This window comes from Amblyomma maculatum, chromosome 9, assembly GCF_055883805.1.
Source record: "Amblyomma maculatum isolate TAMU_Amacu chromosome 9, ASM5588380v1, whole genome shotgun sequence".
Lineage (NCBI taxonomy): Eukaryota > Metazoa > Arthropoda > Arachnida > Ixodida > Ixodidae > Amblyomma > Amblyomma maculatum.
This window is the reverse complement of record NC_139352.1, coordinates 30,966,083-30,989,178: the sequence shown is the minus strand read 5'-3', so window position 1 is coordinate 30,989,178 and position 23,096 is coordinate 30,966,083. Positions and strand designations below refer to the sequence as shown.

The 23,096-nt window shown below is 44.5% G+C and overlaps 2 protein-coding genes across 2 annotated transcripts; both read left to right on the top strand.

Moving 5' to 3' along the window:
• The first annotated feature begins 81 nt into the window (after positions 1-81).
• Positions 82-3,731, top strand: LOC146178751 (uncharacterized). Its single transcript, XM_084578517.1, has 2 exons — positions 82-680; positions 877-3,731. The coding sequence occupies exon 2, from the start codon at positions 881-883 to the stop codon at positions 3,119-3,121; it is 2,241 nt and encodes a 746-aa protein (XP_084434643.1). The 5' UTR covers positions 82-680; positions 877-880; the 3' UTR covers positions 3,122-3,731.
• Positions 3,732-4,622: 891 nt separating this feature from the next.
• On the top strand, positions 4,623-23,008 carry mtTFB1 (mitochondrial transcription factor B1). The gene is made up of 5 exons (XM_084578511.1): positions 4,623-5,250; positions 9,987-10,069; positions 12,731-13,005; positions 16,345-16,498; positions 21,037-23,008. Exons 1-5 carry the CDS (start codon positions 4,954-4,956, stop codon positions 21,218-21,220), a joined length of 993 nt encoding a protein of 330 aa, XP_084434637.1. The 5' UTR covers positions 4,623-4,953; the 3' UTR covers positions 21,221-23,008.
• Positions 23,009-23,096: the final 88 nt, after the last annotated feature.

Here is a 23,096-nt window from a genome sequence, read left to right as displayed (position 1 = left end):
TTGCTTGTGAATCTCCTTTCTAGTAGCATTCGCTGTTTAGTTTCTATTGCATATTTACGCGAGCAAGAGTTGATACCTAGCTCCGGTGTAAATATAATGCTTGACTGTCAGGCACACATAAAACATGAACTGCCGCACCAGACCTTGTCCGACACTTCCAGCAACGGCTGGCTGGCCTTGAAATGGCTTCAGTCACACAACTCACGTACTCAGCCAAGTCAAGTCGTCAGTCGAAGCAGCGCGCGGCATTTTAGCGGCGCGTTCTGCGCGCGCTGTCTTCTGCGTTCTGCTACCAGACGCATATCATGTAATGGAACGATAAACCGCGAAACAGCACCTTCCACAGCAAGGTAGTGGCTACCATCTGCCGTTTGCATAATAGTCTGTGTGCACGAAATGGTGACGCAAAGCAGCTGGACAAGGTGTCTGGGCTGACTGAAGAGCGCGTGAGCACTGACCACAGCTGACCCAACCAAGGTTCGAATTGGGGGTGCACGCAGGGCGTCGCAGTGGAAAAGGGCTTCTTGTGTTGTCGGCTGTGTAGACTGCTCGCGCAGTCAGGCGTTGGTATAACAGCAGCCTCCTGATTCTGGCGTAGATCGCTCTTTGTTGGCGGCAGACCTCCCACAACGAAACTTGTCTGCATTCCCGTGTCAACAGACTGGAAGCTTCAACTTACAGTGAGTGCTCGGCGTTCTTGATTTCAAAAATTCGTATTCTTCTGTTTCCGTCCTTATTGCATGTGCTGTTACTTTGTTTGCTGGCGGAATAGCACCTATTTTTAAAACATCTCATCTGAAAGTGCCTGACGAAACCAAAGTGTCTGATCTATATATAAATATATATATTTTTTTTTCAATCTGCGAACTCTTTCAGAATAATGAACGCAAGGCAGAATGCGTTGCTGCGCTACCTCGAGGGCCTGGGCCTGCGCCTTTGGCAAGTCCCCAGTGTGCTGCCATCGCTGGTTCCGGTTACGACGGAATGCCAATGGAACGGCGTACCGTTCCCAACCACCTGCACGCACAACCTCGAAGGCCGGCAGATGTGTCACGTCTCCCAAGACCTGTCCGTCTGGAACGAGCTGTTGTGCTTTCTGAAGGCCGAGCTGACCGAAGTCAGCCCCGGAAAACTGGCCGTCTCGCGCATGCAGAACCCTCACGCCATTGGTTGGATGCACGAAGAGAAGCTGCCGGAGCACGCGGCCTCTTTCTTCCACTGTCTGCTTGCGAACCACCGGTGCGTCGTCGCCGTCGACGTAGACTGCAGCTCGATTGACAAACACCGGAGGCACTTTTGCGACGCCCTGCGGCTGAGCACATCACTCAAGAAACTCCGACTTGTCGGCAAAAGCGAGCCGCAATGCATTTTAGGCTGCAAGGAGCCACAGTACCCTGAAATATGTGACCTCATCACTGCTGTGTGCGAGTCTTGTCAACTGGAGGAGTTGGAGTGTAACGAGATGAGTCTACTGGATAGCAGTAGCAGCGTACAAGCACGATTTGCTGACTTTTTGAGGAAGTCAACGGCACTAAAGGCACTGAGTGTGACAGACCTGTCTTGGCGCACAGATCACAAGGTTGACATGGAGCCCCTCCGGGAGAGCTCGAGTATCACAAAGCTGACAATCGACGGGGCCTGTCTGACTCCTGGTAATGGTGCCTCTTTTTTCAAGTATATTGCCAAGAATTCCGTACTTATCGAACTGACGGTGGTCAAGCAAAGTAGGCAGTCTCCCTGTGATGTGGAGCCACTCTTCAAGGGTCTGGCGAAAAACAGTGTCCTCCGAAAGCTTACCCTTCGGCGCTTTGTGTTTGACCTGACTGATGCGAGTCTGTTTTCGGACGCACTTGTAGCAAACACTTCACTTTCGGAAGTTGATTTTAGCTCCTGTGAGTGGTCCTTTATGAACCCTTGGCTCTCTCCAGGCACCATCAAGCAGCTTGCTGTTCAAGATGCCCAAGCGGTGTGGGGGGATGGGTGGCGCGTCCAACTGTTTGCTGATGCACTCAGGGGAAGTGCTTCTCTCCAGAAACTTGTGCTTGGGCAAAATTATTTTCGTGACCATGAACTGCGAAGGCTGCTCGCTGCAGTGAATGAAAGTGAATCGCTTTGTGAACTTCGGTTTGACCAGCTAAACCACGACTCCTTCTGGGAGTTTTGTGAAATCCTTCGGGAAACAGCCACTGTTGGGAAGGTCACAGTTCGGCAGTGCTACTCGAACGCGGCATGTTTTGCTGACGCTTTGAAAAAATGTGAGCAGTTGCCTGCAATAACAAGCCACAGTTTCAGATTTCTCAACGCTGCCTATTTGAAAGAGATAAGTGACGCACTAGCATCGCACGACAATGTCACCTCCATTCACCTACGCATCGACCCACATCAGCACGTGATTGACAAACAGTGCGCAAATTCGATAGCGACTTACCTGTCATCAACGACCACACTGAAAGAGATTTACATCGACATTAGTGCCACGGATGCATCAGTCAACCACGTCATTATTACCGGTCTGTCAAAGAACAGGAGTCTCGAGAGACTTGGGATGTATAACTGCTGCTTGTATGACCGTGACGTACATGTCTTCACTGACTGGCTTCAACATAGCCGCACTCTGCACTGCTTGTCTTGCTCATTTGTGTCCCCAAGTATGTCTTGCTTTCTTGTAAATAGCCTGACAGAGCGCTTGAACAATAGTTACACATTGGTATCCCTGGATGTCGAGAAATACCTAGGTTTCTGCCAGGGCATCAAGAACCTTCTGAGTCGAAATGCCCTGCTGACTGAGCGCGCTGCACATTTTGCCCTTGGCTCGTCACTGAAGCAATGTGCAGCTGCTTTTGAGCTTGTCTCCTGGCATCCCCTTGTTTTGGGTAGGGTGCGCCACCTAGCAGCTGTGAGCATGGAAGAGGCCAAACGTATGGTGGCCGAGAGCAAGTGGCGTCTGTTCAAAGACTTTTGGCAACTGTCTGGAGTTGTGAAAGAAGAGCTTCACTGCCATGAGTGTGGAGATGGAAAAGTTCAGATAGACCAGCTAGGAATTGACGCTTGGAATGCTATACGCCGGTTTCTGAGTGTGGCCGACGTGGCAGACACTCCATCCACACAGGAGATGCTGTGAAAGCACAAGGAGTGTAAACACAGCTCTCGTCTAACTTGTTAAAACGGGCTTTGTGCACAGTCACATTTTTTTGCACATAGCAGTTTTTTAGTCATCTCACTTTGAAAAGAGTAACTTATGAAGCTTGTCATGCCAGCTAGAATTGCTGTGATAACAGCTAGGATTGTTAAATCAACTTTATTGAAAGGTTGTTGCTCAATGTGAAGAGTATTATCTAAAAGAGGTTGTTATTATAACTGCATGATGCTTTAAGAAGTTATTCAAAATGAAAATTTTATTGAACGAGACAGGCAGCTATTGGTGCCAAGGACTGACAGTGCAGTAGCTGCTAACTGTAAAGATGTTTATGGGTATGTGCAACTGTTGCCTTCCATGTTTTTACATTCGGACCGATCCTCAAGAATTCTTAAAGGATATAAATTTGCACGCCCTAAGCATTTTTGTCCATCTTATCCGAGGCACATTTGTAGGATGGATTCTTTTTTTCTTAGATGGACCATGCAGTGGTGAAACCTTCTTATGCAAAATTGCTATATAAGATGCAGGTTCTAAAAATTGACAGTACCTTGGACTGTAATTCCTCTGACTGTCTGAAATAAAGTGCATTTGTTCCAAGTGTTTGCTGTCAGTTGGTTTCTGCTGCTTTACGTCTGCAGCAGGGGCACTGTGTGATGACATTGTCTAGTGCCGTGGGAACCATGTGGGCAAATAATGAGCTCCCAAATTATGATTTTTTTCTGCTGAACTTTTGCTTTGTAATGAGTCACTAAGCACTAGTGTTAGCTGCTGCTTTTCTGTTAGACCAGGGGCAGCATTACCCAATTGTCACATCACAAACATGTTACAAATCAATAAGCCCAGCTCCTATGGCCCACTCTGACTGGCAGACACAAATTTCTAGAAGCGGGTCTATGATTGACAGGTTTGTGACAGTCTTTGTAACGTGATTGTTGTGTAAAATAACCTCACCGCAGAAAGCACGCGGTCATGCTGCTTTGGACATGATCGGCAATTTTATTATTTGCGTCCCCATCCAAGCCCAACGCTGTTGTGTGCCTGCTATTATTCAACCGCCTGCATGTACAACTTTATTACCTTCGGTTGAGGCGCGTGCTCACTGTCCGCTAACCGACTACACGTAGATTTTCCTCGCTGTGACCACGACGCATAGTCTCGCCTTTTGAAGAACGTGAGAACTTCGTGTTCAAGCAGAAAGGTGCGGTGAGCGGTGTAACGCACGTAACGGTGCTTCGTGTATGCTTCAACAACGCCTCCGCTACAACGCCAAGAAAAAGTAATTTAATAAAAGGAAAGGTGGAGACGTTGGCTCGTAGTAAAGTAACTCTGGCCTGTTGTAGAGACGATACATTTGCGATTTTAATTGCAAAATAAGAAACCGAAATTATATGCCACTAGTTGAATCGGCCGTTTACTTTCCACAACAGTTGCGTAGATGGCTCTATGCTACAAATACAAATACAAAGACTAACTCTATGATGCTAGTCCGTGATGCTAGTCGTTGATAAACTCATCTAAACCACTCGAAGAAAAGATGATAAAGCATTATTTTAGGCAAGAAAAAAAGCCATTTGAAGGAATATTAAATATAACAGCGACATGTTATTGGTGCCCTTATTGGCTTGTGGTCTTCCATGCGGCTTTCGGACATTCGGTATTTCGAAGATTGCGTTTCTATGTGCGTTTCCATCAAACCGTCGTGGTGAAGTCAACATGCGAAAAACCTGTTGAAAATCTGTTATTGTTGCAGTGATGCGGCTACCTTGATCGCTCCTGTCGAGTCTTCTCTGTGTTGTGTTCCATTGTCGCTTAAAATGTCTGCTGCCCAAGGCTTGCGTGCGGCGGCTGCAGCGTACCGGCTGCCGCCGATGCCATCGGTGCGTGATCTGCTGCGTATGTACGGCATCCGTGCGATGCGAAAGCTTTCCCAGAACTTTCTGCTCGATCCCAAGCTTGCTCGGCGGCTCGTGCGGGCCTGCGGCAGCATGCGCGACAAGCACGTTATCGAAGTTGGCCCAGGCCCGGGGTGCCTCACAAGGCCACTGCTCGAGCTCGGAGCCCGTCAGGTTGTTGCCATCGAGAAGGACGACCGATTCGAGCCCACACTGAGGGTGGGTAACGGTCGTAGAGCTGCCCGCAGCATGCTGGCAGATGCGGCACTTTTCTATCCTGTTCCTACCTGCATTGAGTGGGTGAAATCTCATGTGGTCGGAAATTAAGTTGTAGCCCTCCACTACTCTTTATCGGTATGGGGCTTCTTGGTGCAGCGTTACTTCGTTAAGCAAATAGCCTCCTCGATTAAACAACACATTATGGTAGTATAACAGCCTCCATCGTGCGGTCATAGTAGGTACCAGAAAATGATTTGGCACCCACTTTTCCACTGCCCTGCCTTGACGATGGACTGACATCCTAGGACCACGTAGAAGCTAGGGCTGTCACCTCGGCTTCCGTCTTCCACAACTGCTTAAATATTTTACTTAGGCTGCAATTTTGCGTAAGTTGAAACAGGCTTGTGCTTGCTAAAAGACAGAGGGCAATAATGTCATTCTCAATATGAATAAGATGCGTAAGTTTGCCAAAGAGTTCTTGTTTCAGAAGTGCATAATGACCTCGAAAGTATCAGCATCTGAGAAATGCAAACACCTTTATTCGTACGAAACAGAGCATCATGTACTTGAAACATGAAGTACTGTTTATTGCCTACAGATTATTTACTAAAGCAGTCAACAGAATCAGGGTAGACTTAGATTCCAGAAAACCAAAGGATGGCTGGCTTCGGTGAAGGTTACCCGACATTATACCATATTTGCAGTATTAATCATCAGGTGATAAAACGCAGAATATAAAAATCCCTTATACATAATTTTCATAAACTGTGTCAAACCGTTTGACTTGATCAACTCCTAAGTGGTCGTGAAGGCATTACTGGAAGACAACCATGGTCTGCACAGCCATGTTATTCTCAGTAAAGAATAAAAAACATATCCATTAGAAAAGGTGTCAAATGCACAGATGCGATCTCTCCAGTACTATCACTGTGTATTTATAGGTAGTATTTGGACGTCCAGATTTTGCAGAGGTGTGGATAAAAGGTAATGGACAGCATTTTTGTAACCTGTCAATTAATGATAATTTTGTTTCACCATTTGCTCGGTAGATGAACTGCACTGCGTGATCATTGACCTTGACAGGCAAAGCAGAAGGGTGGCTCTGAAAGTTGGTATGCAGAAAGATAAAGTAACATTGCAGAGTCTTGAAGGGAAAACAGTTTTTCGATAGGCAGCAAAATGTTGGGATTGTTGGGTAGTCACTGTAGGGTAGTCACTGCGACTCCTCCCCACAAGAGTAAAAAAACTAGTAGAACAAGAATGGGGTAGAGCATTTGGTAGATACTTTCACATAATGAAAGGCAATTATTGGCATCCTTCATGAGAAAGATATATAACAGCTGTATCTTATTGAAAATTATCTAATGGCTAATGAAAATTGTTGAACTTAAGTTTAGGAAAATGAGAGGTGGAACACTAAGGGATGGGAGGAAGAGAGAACGGTGAGTAAGGGAACAGGCATAAATTAATGAAATTTTATTTGAAATCAAGAAAAACTAGTTTTGGTTTGATTTGGTTTAAGGCATTTAACGTCCCGAAGCGTCAGGCTATGGGAACACCATAGTGGAGTGTTCCGGAAATGTTGACCACATAGGATTGTTTAACGTGTGCTGACATTTTTATTATTGTATTATTTATTTTTTATACCTCAAAGGTCCCTGGCCATGACATTAAATGAGGGGCGGGAAAAATGAGTTTTGTTATGTGACAGTGCATGTGCGTAGGGGATATACAGCGTTAGGTGGTTATAGCGGGAATAGTGGTCGGGTGATCTGATATTCTCCGGTGGCAATGAGTGATAAAACCTATGAAAAAGAACAAGGCAAGCTATTTCACGGTGCGGTACTTGGGGGAGGGGGGGGGGGGGGGGGGGAGACCAAGCTGTGGTTTTTAATGCTGTACCACTACTACTGTAAGAGTAATCAGATAGAATTTAAGTCTAGTGGCAAAGTTTTGAATAGATTCGAGGGGGTTGCTATGAGGAGTACCTAAAATAGCGCTAGTGTATTCAAGTTTCGGTTGGATTAGGGTCTTGTAGGTATGTAACTTATGAAAAGAGGGTGCAAGTGCCAGATTGTGATGCAAATAGCTCAACAACCGGTTAGCCGAGTTAGCGATGTTAATGAGACGTGTCCAGGTTAAGTCATTGCAGGAGTTATAAAGCACAGCAGGGGTATCGTTAACGAAATAAGTAGGAGTGACATAGTTACGATGGCGGTGGAAGGATAGATGGGACGTCTTACTTATATTCAGCGTCATGAGGCTTTAGTCGCACCATGCTAGTACTTTGTTAAGATCCTCTTGCAGGCTGAAAGTATCTACGAGATTAGATTAGTTATTCGGCGATATATGATGCTATCGTCAGTGAATTCGCGACACCATACATAATGCTGGCTGCTTACTTTCTTCTCTATTGAAAAGCAGCTGCCGTGGTCGGGATTGAAACCGTGTCCTTGAGCTGAGAATTCGAGTGCCCTTATACTAAGCATCGTGGAAAGAATGAGCGGGGCATGCAATGTGTAGGGAGGGTAACTAATGGTCGTTTAGGGTAATAAACTTGATTCTAATAGAAGGCAAGCATAGCAGGTGTAGCCAGGTGCGTGGTGATGATTCAGAGTTTGTCAGCCTTGTTTCATATTTCCACCGTTACATTGACTGGGGCACAGGGCAGGGAGGTATGAAAGGGAAATGAATGATATGTCATTACAGAGGAGAGGCAGAACAATCTAGTTGTTTCTCCTTTATTTGGGAAAGTGTAACTAATATATCATAATTTTTTCCTCTATGCAATTTGGTTTCATCTGATCGACAGCTTTGATGTAAGAGATGATTTGCGGTCATGTGAAGCATGCAGAAGCTGCAACTTCTAACTTTGTAGTTGGGGTTCTGGTCAGCTCAGCCAGAGTACCCTTTTTGAACTGGGCAGTTTTTGGATAGAGATAAAATGGGAAAGGCGTCTGTGAACTGTATGGTGTCATGTCAGGTTAAAAGATCCTTGAATGATCAGAATTAAACCAGAGCCTTTCAGCCGCCAGTGCAGCGTCCTTCGTGGCATAAGTTGTTTCGGGATACAATACTATGCCATGTCATAAACTGCCATTTTGTCACACCTTTCTTTGTCATAATTCTAACCAAACTCTCACACAAACATATCCAAAAGTTCGAAGCCCAGAAACAAACAAGCAGCAATTTTATTGCTGCTTTTTCATGATTCATGGGACTTCCATTCGTCTGTACTTTGCAACCATCATTTGGCTTTTGATACCAAATCCAAAAGGGCACAAAAGGAAAATTCTGTTATAAGTGATTTCGCTGGCATAGGTGAATGCTATGTCACTATTGCTTTGTGCATCATTTCAGAGGAAAGAGAAACTAATTCAAAACTTTTCTGTGTCGACTGTCAAGAGACGAGAAGTGTGCAATGAAGATCAGAGAACAAGCGCGAGTTATTGACGACCTAGTTCCAATAACTCTAGTTGAAATTTAGGAGAAATTGCATTGGGATGTAATGTAATTCCAAGGCAAAGCAACCAATGGTCATTGAGGCTAAGGGACTGCATTCCAAGGGAAGGCAGCAGGAAGTGCAGGAATTCAGATGTGCAGATTCACAGTTGGCACAGGATAGGGATAGTTTGAGAAACCTTGGAGACGCAGTAAGCATATTTAAGCTGACGATGATGGTGACGATGAAAATGGCTTGAGCATCGGTCTGTAGACAAAAAACAGACCTCGAAGGACCACATAGACACATTCTTTTCATATAGTGGATTTAACTCAACTTTTCTTCTCTCTTGTTTTGCTCTCTTCTCTTTCTTTTTTCCTCTCCCTCTCTTGTGAATATTGCTGCCTTTTCTTTGCTCTTAACTCTCAGTGGGTGGAGTCTGTATGATAAATAGTTATTACGTGCATACAGAGAAAATAGAGATGCTATGTCACATGTCAACTTTTCATGTACTGAATGTCCCGCTTAGCTGGACCTGCAGCTTTTGGTTTTATTTTTACTCCTGATCATTGTCATGTAACAGGCTGCATTTCTAATGCTGCACGCTTTCTGAAGTATACCATGTGTTTCGGATATAAAGTTCTCTTTGTCAGAAGCTCTAGAACTGTTTGTCATTGTTTGCGGCACTGTTCCTTTCATCTCTTACTGAGGACATATCTCATGGTTGACTTGACATTGCCATTACTCAGGGATGGCACCATTTTGCTTCAGATTACAATACATTGTGCAGAGTGAAGATGACAGTGCATAGTAATGGATGTAAATACCAAACGACATTCCTGATGCATTTATTGCTCCTAAAATACCATTCTGGTCAACACACTTACTTGTGAGTGAAGCCCTCATTAGGCTGTGTTGGAATTCTCATTGTTTCTGCAAAACTGCCAAGCATATTAAAGTGAAAAGAACCTTCATATCGGGTATCCATGGCTTTAAAGCTCTGGGAGCCTGACAGTCTCACCATATTGCTTAGTACCAGTGTTCATGTGTGTCCGGTGCTCACATACTCTTTGTACGTGATTCAGGCACCATACGCGGTCAGTGGAGCTGTCATTTCAGCACAGTGTGATTGTTTGGAAGGTCATTAGTACCTGCTGCTGCTGAACGCTGACTGTTCATTGACTGCTTGTCTTATGTATTTTCTTAAGCCTGTGCAACAAACAGTGTGTGACATTATCAGAATGTATGAATAAACTAGCTATCTGTAGTTGCGCTGCATGTTCCTTGCTTGCAGATTCTATCTGAGGCCACTGGTAACCGGCTACATGTGGTACTGGGTGACATTTTTTACCAGCATCTGGAGGAGTTCATACCAGAGTGAGTTATAATATGCTATGCACACTGTGAGTTTGATACTCAAGCATGTGCCTAGAAATCGTACAGTGCAACATGCCATGCTGACGATGATGTCTGGGACTAGACTCAACTAAGGCTTATAGAGGTAGTGTCAGTAAAGCACAGGTATAGATGTCAACATTTCTATCCATGTGTTTTGTTCGCCATTCCTCTCAAGAAGGAGGTCTGCGGCACATACATTTCATACATTTCTTGCAGTCACCAATCCCCCTCCCCCCCCCCTTACTTTGAGTGGGGTCTAGTTGCAGTCTTGACATTTTAAGGTGAAATCCTTTAATGGCACATACTCCCGGTGTCAGTCACACTATAGCTGTCAATCATCCTGACAGCCACGCCAGGCACACGAGAAAAATATCTTAGTTCTCCTTGTCTAGCATCATGCCAACGGTTTACCTTTAATGCTGTCAGTGAAGAACTGTAGTCAGTGGTAGATAGTGACTGATAATGATAGTGGTAGTTAGTGATAGTGACAATGATGAGTCGATGACAGAGATGACTGTGATGGCATCGGCCGTGATGTGACATTATGACCGGATGTGACGCCACCATGCCGTCACATCCGTTCATGACGTCATTCGTGGATATATGATGCCGCACCAAATAGCATATAGAAAATGCAGTAAAGCAGGAATCAGCAGTGTTTCAAATTGGTTTACAGGAATGAAAAGGCGCAGTATCTTTCACGATTCTCTGCGGACCGCACCTTAAGAGAAGGGAGGAAGATAGGAGTGAAAATAGAGAAAGAGGTGCCGTAGTGGAGGGCTTCGGACCACCGTGCAGTAGAGGCTTTCGCCTCATCGCATAGTAGCCCAAAGTGACTCCTAGAATTTTTTATGGCAAAGGCTGCAAAATTGATGCTGTAGCAGTGCTGTTCCTATAGCCCCCCTCACCTCTCAGTGTTGTCTGCTCTGATGAGGTTGCAATTTCAGTTACTGACCTGGCAGTCATTTGCCAACGTGCAAATATAATGTTTGCCATTCCTGGCAATACTGCAAGTACCACTAGTGGTACTGCTGCACATTGTCTGTAAATGTTGCTGCCACAATTGTTTGCTCTACTGACCTTTTCCATTGCACCTCATTTTCTTTTTTTTTTTTTTTTATTTTATGGTCTTGTTCTATAGAATGTATTTTATTTGGCCTTTGTCTTTTCCATCCCAAAGGCTTGAACGCAGGTGGAAGAAACCAACTGTACATGTTTGAAGACATAAGGCATTTAATGCTACGCATTTATGCATGTGTCTGTATCAAGGGTTCTCAAACATGGTTTTATCAACCATTTGTGTTTTGTGCAGTACTATTTCTTTGGGTCCAGGGGCATACGAACCCATGCATGCTTCAGCCCCCGCCTTTTATTTTAACAACTTTATTTTTGGACCAATAATAGTGTCATCGCTTCTGGGCGCCTGTTTTATTATGTAACTCCGGGTGGTTTAATTAGCGGCATTTTTTGATAGGTCATGCATCTGCGTGCTCCGTTTCGGCCACATGTTAGGTGGGGAGAGAGGGATGTCGAGATTTATAATGTCCTCTATGAAAGCTCTATGAAACCTCAATGAAGCTGCATGTTTTATGAAAGCTGTTTGGATTTTCTTATGCTGAAATGGTTGTCAGCCCCTGGTGTACATACCTATGCACATTTTTAACCTCATACAGCCATATACATTCTGCTATTTCTATAACTACTGCATCTCTACTTTTGTATGATCAAAAATATTATGGTATGTGTCCTGTGCTAGCACTGAACACATTTCTTAATATTCGGCCTTAGTTAGGTCAAGGCACTGGTACACCTCACAAGAATGGCCTTTTCCCGTTGCTATCACTTTCCTGTCATTCATGACTGTCCTTCTTTGTGGCCTGGTTTCTTGGGCATTTGGCAGCCGAGCCCAATGGTTGCGCCATCAACTCCTGGTCACAGCAGCTTTGATGCTTCTCGGGAGAGATGTGCACAGTGGCGCTATATAGCCCTGTATACATGAACTCGACAGAGTCGGGTGAAGTAAGCCTGTTGAGTAAAAAAACAGTTGTCAGTTCATCGGTTCATGTATACGTAGTTGGGTCGAGTAAAGTAGGCGGCAGAGTGGCTCAAGTTAACTTGCTTGCAAGGGGTAGATTAACTTGCTTGACTCACTTGTCTAAAAGCGTGCAGATACTGTCGAGTCAGGGATTTGAGTTGTGGGGAACTCTGAGATCAAAAAGCTTCCGGTACGACTAGGAGTGTCAGCGAAGTTGAATGCTTTCTAGCCCTCATCAACGATAAATAATAGAAGCTCTCGATAGTAAAAGGCAAGGGAATCAACCACGACCAGGAAGCTTGCGCAATAACATTGAATCTCAAAGCTAGGCACTGCTGCTGTACCTACTCACTAGAAGGGCATTCATGTAGACACCAGGTGGGTCAAGTAAGGGTGACCTCGCTTACTCGACGCTGACTCGACCCAGTGTTGTCTAGTCCATGTATACAGGGCTTATGTGGTGTTAGTAAATATTTAAGAACCCTGAGTAGTCAAAATTTTTGCCTGTGGCATCCTTTGTGGCGAACCTGTAGCTAAGGGAATGCTATACCCCAAATGCCACGAATACCTCCCTATATCTATTACCACTGCCCCATTGATGTCAGGGAGCTGGCCGTGCCGTGGGAGTCGGACGAGCTTCCTGAGGTGCAGGTTGTGGGCAACCTGCCATTCAGTGTGGCCAGCCCACTGCTGATACGCTGGCTGCGTCAGATGTCGCGGCGCGAGGGACCCTTCCGGCGGGGACGCGTGCCCCTCTCCCTAACCTTTCAGCTGGAGGTGGCTCAACGCATTGGAGCGCCTGTGCTGGACCCCCAGCGCTGCCGCCTGTCCATTCTCTGCCAGAACTACTGCATCACCCAGCACCGGCTCACACTTAATGGTGAGGCTCTTTCATCCTTCGCCCCACCGTGGTGGCACGGTGGTTAGGGCGCTCGACTGCAATGTCCAAGAATGCGGGATAGAATCCTGGCCGCGGCGGCCACTTTTCGGCGGAGGCGAAAAGCAAGGCGCCCGTGTGCTTCACGATGTCAGTGCGTGTTACAGAACCCCAGGAGGTTGAAATTTCCAGAGCCCTCCACTATGGCATCTCTCACAAACCTTAAACCTCATAAACCAAACTAAACCAAACTATCTTTCATCCGTCCTTTCAAATTTAGGATACCACAAAAAGAATGATGCAAAACGCAGAAGCACAGGGGACAAGCATAGGATACTCAAGTGCTGCTATAGTCGGATACAGCTTAAGGCTGCAGCAACTGCCTCGCACAATTTCTCCATGACAGAAAGTAGTTCGCTGTTAAGGATTTTCTGGTTACCTAAACAAAATGCTAACCATCTGATCAAATTAGAAGCCCAAGAATTTCAGTGCTTCTGGCTTATTTGGTATAGTCAAGTATTAAAAATAGATTCTGTTTACTGTTCAGCGGAGTAATACGGAGGCCGTGGATCACTGCCCATAGTTAGCAGCTGCCGTTCTTAGGTTGAAGGTTGAAGGTTTATTTCCGCAACTGGTGTTGCGAGGACAGCCAGGGAAAAAGCTGTATAAACAGCTTGAGAGGTCCTGGCTTCCTCTTACAGAGCAGCATTGACGGCGGCGGAGTACAATACATCAAACAAGATGTGAGGGAAAAAAAAAAAAAAAACATCGTCGGCACAAAGAAAGAGACATACTTTTAGTACGCAGTGCATTGTACTTGTACAGTACAATACTACATGAACATTTGGGGCAATTCTTTCAAAGAAATATTGATTAAATCTATATTTTCGGAGCAGTACAACTGGTTCAGAAGGGTCGGTAAGGTATGCTGCAACATTTGTTTGCCATAGTTTGTGCGGCATTTCTTAACATGCCAAGGTTCTGCTGCGCGGGTATCATACACAGTTCTGCTTTGCTCTAACCCAGCAAGTGTAAGTAAGAAGTCATCCTTTTTTATTATGGCGAGTTTATATTTATAGCACAGCCTATAGTGATACATGGACTTCATTTGTATAACGTTGTGTTGATGGAAAAGGCTTGCAGTGTGGAAGAAATACGGCACTTTACATGCAATGCGTATAATGCGCTTTTGTAAGACAGTGCTTTTGTAAGTAGCATTATAGTTGTATCCTACTATAATGCTACTTTCACCTGTTGTGCGAGAAAAATGTCATGAAATGCAGTCAACTTTTCTTAACTTCAACTCATGCGGGAATAAGGTTTTGTTCCAGTTGTACGGAGTTCTTATTAACAAGAGCATTTTTAATACACTTCGTGTTGTTAGGGCCACGCCGTCCGTTTCAGTAAACTGGCAGTTTGAATTAAGCAGGCTAAATTAAGCAAATTAATGACGGTCAGCTCTAAGCAGTGTTTTGTAGCGGCTAGTCACATGCATCACTCCTTTAATTGAGGTTAAGAAATAGTTTTGGGAAGGGAACAGTTGCAGCAGTAGTGGGAATTTTGTTTTAAAAGTTATTTGCCAAATACATTGTTTCCTATTTCACCTGTTTAGAAAATAGCAGCCTTTTTCAGCGGTGTCTTGCTGGTTATGAGGCACACATGTAGTTAGTGGGAGAACACCTCAAGGAAGAGATTAAGCATTTACTTATTGGTGACTCACTACACGTGCACATAATAATACAGTTCCTGGTTTTAACAGACACTTAATGCCTATGTCATTCATTGACGTCGTTTTTCGACTGAATGCTTTAATTCGGCTTGACTGGCTTTAATTATTCAGCCTGCACTGAAATCTCTGTACTGCAGAATTTTCATCTTTTCTAGTATATGGGCATTGCAAATGGGCCTGGGACTTGAGATTTTTTGTTTGCCAGCGGCAATACGATTGCCACTTGGGGTGCATTGCGGTGTCCATATCCAGTAGCCAAACAGCTTCTGTGCCAAAGCTTAGTCACATGTATAAATTCCACATAATCAATGCAGTCTCTATACCAACCTTTTAAGATTGTATATAAATTGTACGAAATCAGTGGTATTTTTACTTTCACCTGGGACTGTCTAAAGTATGCAACAGAACCTAAAAACTTATACGTAATTGATATTATAGTGCTTGCGTTAGTCAGCTTCTTCCTGCAGAGTATTTAGGTGTCTCACATTTTTCCGGAAGCAACTGACAGTTCTCAGCACTCGACTCTGCGTATTCTTGTCAAATTTCGGGTCCTCTGCATGAGTTGTTGCGAGTTGAAAGAAGCTTTGTAGTGCCAGAAATTGCAGTTGCTTTTGGGATGTGCTAAAGGTAGTCATTTATGGGTGGCGCTTTTGGGTTTCAAAGGAACCCCAAATGGACCTGCTGTATGTAAATGGTACGTTCAATTACTAAAGAACTTGCAATAATGAACTTCTTTTGAGTTGAGTAAGCTTTATTGATTAACGCTGGCATGGAGATGTGATCATGGTAAAAGGTGAAGTAGGGATGGGGAGGTCACGTTTGGCAGTCAATGCCTCCCTCACATGCAAACTCCCAGAGGGACAGCAGCACGCGCTCGGCTCAAGTGTCGTTGCTCGGTGTAGTCCAAGCATTGAATGTGATGATAGGCCCTTTGAAGTGCTTTATCCTGATGCCATAATAATCGGGCCAGTCCCGCGACATGTGCCATACCATTTTACAGGTGTCCATGTTGCACTTTCTGCATGTTACTCTGGCCACTTCTTCGTCAGCTTATTCTTGCAACAGCAATTTGGTAGTCAGATTGGACCCATGTGGGCCTTGTGTATTAATACTTTTCTGCCACGAGAAACCAAGGAAGCAGGGGGGTGGTTTAACACCAAGGTGTCTGTGCCACGAAGGCGCACCGCCTTGCCCGACTGGCCCGTGCAGCTGGATTGAGGTCATCGGATCGGGGTCGGGGGCTGGTCTGAGTGTTCTGAGACTACCTAAGTGGTCATTAAGTGCGATCTCGCTCGCCCTACGCTTGTGTGGCCTTGTTGCCGATGCTGCCCACTTATTCTGGCACCTACTGCATTCTCACCTCCAAGTCATGGTCTCGAGATAGTATGTGGTTCCTCGTTTTGATGTTGCCCGACGTTGTGCTGATTCTACGTGCCTCTTCAAGGTGTGCGATGACTTCTCGGCCAAACTTATTTGTGTACAGCTGGTGTGAAGAGCTTTTCACTTTGGAACTGCTTTCGCTACTTGCAGTGGAGAGGTAGATGGGCATTTTTTTTTATTTTATTGACTGCCTGGAACCTCGGTGTGTCAAATAGCAAGCGCTGTGCTTCCAGGGAGCAGTTTTGTGCCTCCGGCAGCCGTGGACATTGGCTTGGTGCGATTGGTGCCTCTGAAGGAGCCCATCATCGGGCAACCATTCGACCTGCTCGAGAAGGTCATCAACTGCCTTTTCAATGGCCGCCAGAAGCTGCTTATAAAAGGGGTCAGGTGAGTTGAACAAGTTGATCCCTCCTTTGTTGAGAAAGCACTGTGATATGCTGATTAGGGAATTGTCCTTGTTCCTTGTTCCATCAGGAGCATGTGTAGAGGTCGCCACCTTTCAGTTATGCCAGCATCAGTGGCTTAATGCGGTTGGCCTTTCTGTGTATATATACACGTCCGCAGAGTAAAGGGATGTCTTGTTTTAGTCGGGATCAGCTGCCTGCTGGTCCATCACTCTAACGGCTCTTGCGCATATCCTCGAGATCCAGGCCTTTATACGGTGACACAACAATTAGGGTACAGGAGCATCTCGCTGATGTGAATCTCACGAGGTCGCAAAAAATAATCGTATCATTCAAAACTAATGAAATTTGTGCGTAGAAGCATGGGAAATGCATCCACGCAGATGCTGTTTGTGACTGACGTGATTTATCTAAGGCTGCACTATCAGCTCATTGTTGATGCCGCGCACTGTGCTACTGGTGATCATGACATTGGCAATGTGCAGGAAACACTAGTGCCCGTGGCCCAGTCACCCATTGTGGCGCGCAAAAGTTTAACCATGACCGTATCGATGTTTTGTTGTACTAATCATTGCTGCACATGGCAATCACCTGGTGTTTAGGTTGTGATCAAAGTTAGAAGTTTCCCAAGTTTGTGATTTAGCTTCACTATTGTTTCGTGGTGTTTCTGGTTAGTCTTTATTAAGTGCAGCGTCTACATCGGTGGTCACAGCCTGCACACTATCAAATCTTGCCTGTGCAAAGCACGTTTTCTTCAAATGTGCACGCAAAAAATGTGCACGCAAAAAATGTGCAGGCCTCTGAACGATACTTAGTACAAGGACAGCAAGTCAGACATGCAAAATGAAGAGAGGTGCTCATTTTTTTTCTTTTAATGGACGTCTCCGCATTTTATGGCTACTCTGGTATGGCACAATCATCACCATTATCAGCTGGGCTATAGACCAACATCGTGTTTACGAACAAAGGGGGTGCTCGAGGCGTCGCAGCCGCCTGGGGGTGAAAAATAGGGTTAGTGCCCATAGGAATACATGGAACCGAAATATTTCTAAGCAGTTTTTTAATTTCATGAGACACCTATGATGTCCTTATTCGGTGCAGAGTAACCGTGAACATCCTAGAACAGATCGTGAAACTATGAAATCTCATGACCGAGGCGAAGTATTTTTAAAACACCGCGAAACTTATGGGGGTGCGAGTTAGGAGGGCGACCCATAAAAACACAAGTAAACGCAACTTACTGCAACATTTTTCTCGTTTCGCAGAGCACCAGAAGTGGTGGCCGGTCATTAAACTTTGGCCAGCGCTTTGAAGAAGTATGCTGCATCATTGCGGAGGCGGTCTACTTTTAAAACTCCCTGAATAATGTATGTTGTGAATCCGGACACTCCCAAAATGCTCATGTAGTGAATCACGTAGATTTGTTTACAGTCTGATATGCTGCCGCATGGAGTAAATTAGCTTGATAATACTGTCCCTCAAGTGATACATCCTAGACAGAATTACATTTAAAAGGCAGTTGTCAAATGTCGTTTGACAATGCGGACTGAACGAGAGTTGCGCATTGCAGCAGACAACAGCACAGCTGGCGATACCCACCGCGGCCGCCTCCAGCTTCAGAGCGTCTGCTAGCGACAGCGCCGGTGGTGCATTGCCGTCTGCAACTGTGCGCGGTCAGTTTATCGTGCTGTGAACGGTCCCGCAAGTCGTCAGACTTGCAGTACTTGCAAGGGAATGTAGTGTGCCATGCAACATGATGTCGAGGCGTGATAAAAGACGTTCACCAAAAAATGAGAAGGGTTTAACGCTGCTGAACCGAGTAAAATGTTTAAGTTGTGTTTACATGTGTTTCTATGGGTCGCCCTCCCAACTCGCACCCGCATATGTTTCGCGGTATTTTAAAAATACTTTGCCTCGTTAATGAGATTTTATACTTTCGTGATCTGTTCTAGGATGTTCATGGTTTCTCTGTACAGAATAACGAGATCATAGGTACGCCGTGAAATTAGAAAATTGCTTTGAAATTTTTCGGGTCCATGTATTCCTATGGATGCTAAGCCTAGTTTTCACCCCCAACTGGCCCAGCCTGGCGACAGAAGCACCATCGCATCGCGCTTACGTCACAGATCGGTGTTGGTCTATACTCATGGCAGGGTGAAGGCTTCTCCCATTTTCCTCCATTTAACCCGATCCTGTGCTAGCTGCATCCACTCAGCCTCTGAAAACTTTTAATTAACCTTATCCGCTCACCTAATTTTCTGTCGCCCTCTGCTACGCTTACCTTCCCTTAGTATCCAATTTGTTACACTTTTGTATCATTGGCTATCCTCTCTTCGCACTCCATACCCTGCCCACACCCATTTCTTCATGATTTCCACTAGAATGGTATTAATTTGAGTTATTTCTTTAATCCACTATGCATGCTTCCTATATCTTAACGTTACACCTACCATTTTCCGTTCCATAGCTCTCCACATTGTTTCCCTTTTCATTAGCCTCCACATTTCAGCCCCATAGGCGAGTACAGGTAAGATGCAACTGTTGTATAGCGCTACCGGTAAGCAGCTAGTCATACTCTGCAAGTGCTTGCCAAATTCGCTCCGCATCAATTGTACCCTGCTATTTATTTTTCTTTCATGGTCTGGATCACCGGTTAACACTTGTTTTAAGTAGACATATTCATCTGCCACATCCACTACTTCGTTACCTATTACAAGCTGCTGTTTCTTTTTCAAGTTGTTGAACATTAGCTTAGTCATCTGCATATTAATTTTCAGGCCTGCCTTCCTGTTTTTACTGTCCAGGTCATTAATCACTCTTTGCAATTCATCCCGCGAGTTACTTAGCAAGGCAATGTCATCAACAAATCGCAGATTACTGAGGTATTCTCCGTCAACCCTTATCTCTAACTGCTCCCATTCCAAGTCTTCTTCCTCTAACAAACTAAGAATAATACTGGGGAGATCCTTGCCTAACACCCTTCTTTATGGGAATTTTATTACTTTCCTTATGAAGAACTATGGTTGCTGTGCAGCCACTATAGATATCTTCCAGCATTTTCACATATGGCTTGTCTACACCCTGATTTCACAATGCTTGCATCAGTGCGGAGTTTTCGACGGAGCCAAATGCTTTCTCATAGTCAGTAAATGCTGTCTATATAGGGGCTGGTTATATTCCGAGCATTTTTCTATCGCCTGGTTGGTAGTATGAATATGGTCGATGGTAGCCTTTTCGAAGACCTGCTTGATTGTTTGGTCGATTGAAGTCTAAAGCTTCCCCGATTCTATTAGCGATCACCTTAGTAAATACTGTGTACATAACTAATAATGAGCTGATTGGTCTGTAATTTTTCAAGTCCTTTACGTCCTCTTTATTGTAAATTAAGATAATGCTAGCGTTCTTCCATGATTCCGGTACCGTCGACGACACCAGGCATTGCGTATACAGGGTGGCCAGTTTTTTTAGCACAATATCCCCACCTGCCTTCAACAAATCTGTAGTTACCTGATACTCCCCAGCTGCTTTCCCGCTTTTTATAGCTTCTAAAGCTTTCTAAACCTCGTTCTTTGTTACTGGCGCAACATCTGACTACTGCACTCACTGGTATGACGCCAGCGAGTGTAAATTTTTTTTTTTTTTGCAGGTATAAATGCTTCAGTGTGCCTAAAATGAGTTTGTTAGGTAACCACCTATTGTGTCACTAATAAGTAAAAAATCGAGCCCCTGAAATCACAATATGCATATATAGCAGACAGAATTAGCATAATTAGTAGGAAGGTTTGGAACTTCTGTCAGTGCTTAATAAAAGTTTAGCTAGTTTAGTTTATGAGGTTTAAAATCCCAAAGCGACTCAGGCTATGAGAGACGCCAAAAGTGCTGCAACAGAATAGAGAGCTGCACCCAGGGCCGAATTATCCAGGGTTCAAAGGGTTCAAATGAACCGGGCCCACTGTTCTTAGGGGCCTCCTGCGAGATGAAAAAAAATGTCGACCTTAGAGGTTTGATAAAAAAAAATTCGAATTCCATCGTTAAAATTAGGGCTTAGGTATTGCAATGTAAAATGCTGCATAAGCTGTTCGTCGGATGGTACGCTTAATCTCGAAGCCAGCCTTATATTTCACCAGTCAAAATACAACTTTCTACTCCTCCAAATGGATGAAAAAAAAAAGAAATACAAAATTGTCTTAGTCGTTGGTGTGGGTTTCATGTACACAGCTATAAAACACTTCAATTCTCAAACATCACAACACAGTGAGGAAAGGGGGGGGGGGGGGGGTAGGAACACTTAATATTTTTGAACCGGGTCTTCATCAGATTAAAAAAAAAAAGTATTAAACAGTGAGGATAATGTTACATCTGTTACAATTTGTTTTTTGCACCGATAAGACCAGTCACAGGATTTGTGTGACAAGGGTACAAGGAAGGTGCCATTATTGGCTGATCTTGACAACTATTGGGTTGGAAATGCCAAACATGAATCAGCTGGTTAATATGCTTTACCGCTACTTTGCTACTCAGGAACCTGTTTCCCCACAACCGTGAAGAGTTGGCAGCAAAGCTTGTGGACGTTTCCGATATTGACCCTACGACAAGGATCATCCAACTCACCGTGGAGGAAGTTGGCCGCATCTGCCACGTCTACGAAGAGTTCTGTGCAGAGGAACCCGAACTGAGGCAGTACAATTTCAGGCTGGGTCGATGACACTGGCTGCGAGATCTCGGGAGGGTTAGTCTTCATCCGAATGTTACGTCTTGGGTATTGTAAATATTTAGCGACGCTTCTTCTGCGTGCAGATATCTTGATGTAGGTTTGACCATCTTTTTTTCCGTGTGACCTGTTCAGCTCAGTGCCACAACGGTTTAACAGTGCAAGACATTACAGGCACTTTCTAGCAGTGATTTGGACTGTTATTTTAGCTGTTAGTGGTGCCTGTTACTGGTACTGATATTGTACAGCAGCTGATAATAGTAGTTAATAAACCAAGCAGCACTGCCGTTCTGCTTCTAGCAGGCCTGTGATGGATTCTCTTCTAGCGTCCTTTGCTTTTTTGGGCAGTGCATTGCTGGTCTGCATTCAAGCACTCGACGAATGCAACGATATTTGCTTCGCTCATACAATAACTCTGTAGCTATCGTTTTTATACAAGCTACGAGGTCGCAGACAGCCTCATTGTTTTGTTCCCGCAGAAAACTGGCTGCGGTCTTTTGTTTTAGTTGGTGCACACAATATTCTTGCTCTGCTGACATGGGAGTGCGATACCATGGTGTTTCGGTCAATGTGTAGCCAGTGCAAGTGTGACATGAACATACATTCAATCTGCGCAAATGCATGAACACAGCACACATCCGGGAGCAAAATCTGCAACTGTAATGTGCGTAAAAAAACGCTTTAACTGCAACGAGAGAAGACACAACACAAAGTGCTGATATGTATTGCATCCTCTTTCATTGCTCTTATCACCTTGCAGTTTTTAATATGGTCATAGAGTACAACTAGCTTCAATAACAAAGCTAGAGGGTGTACTGCAGTTCTGCAATCTCAATCAATATTAGCAATTGGTTCACAGAAAAGGCACAGTATCTGTCACACTTGTGCTGTGGACACCTGAACCGTGCTGTGAGGGAACGAAGGAGGGAGTGAAAACAGAGAGAAAGAATGTCACACATGGCGAGTTTGCAGTTGATGTAATGCTGAAGACAGCATTTACTGCTTGCCTGAAGTTCCGTTACAAGATGCAGGAGCAATACTCACATGCTGTTTTCCAGTTTCGAACTGTTGTCTTGCTTCCGCACTACTTATAATCACTAGCCAGCCCTTCAGACGCTTGTTGCTTGCGTGTGTTATGATCTACAGGAGCCATCTGCTCATGAAAACATAATGTGGTATCATAGTTAAAATTGAAAGATGTTGCTTTACAGTAAAACACGCCACGAGATGAAAGAAAATTCCAACTTTCCCATGTTAACAAACTGTGCTGAACGGCGCTGCAGGAAGTATATAGAACTAAACGAGTGTATTTTAGCATAATGCTACGGTCCTCAAGTGACGTGGTAGAACTACAATCACAGTTCAAGAAAGGCTGCATTCATTAGTCTAAGACCATGTGCAAGTACAGTTTGCTACCTTTGCTGCTGTCTTGTGCGTACTGGTCAACATGCAGAAATCCATGCCCATAGATCAAGTTTTCCCAGTATTTTACCTCGTTTGCAATGCAGCAAACCCAAGATTACACACTATATGTGAAGCGTCCCCAGGTGAAACCATATCATTTCAACCATGACTCGCTGTTGGCTTTCGCTTGACCCAGTCCACTGTGGTTAATTGTTAAAAGAAGTCGTTTAGTAATTTCAGCCATCTGAACTGCAACAGTGAACATTTATATGCAGACCAATATGGGGTTTTACAGATACGTGCAGCATGTGTTTGCAAACCCTTCTAGATGATTTTGGTGAAAAATAACTAATTTATGTTACAAATAAACAATCTATGTAGGATTCAAGAAAGTTGATCTTTTTATTTTGCAATGTGGAACACATCATTACTTTGCATGGAAAGTGCTTAATTTTTTACAGAAAGA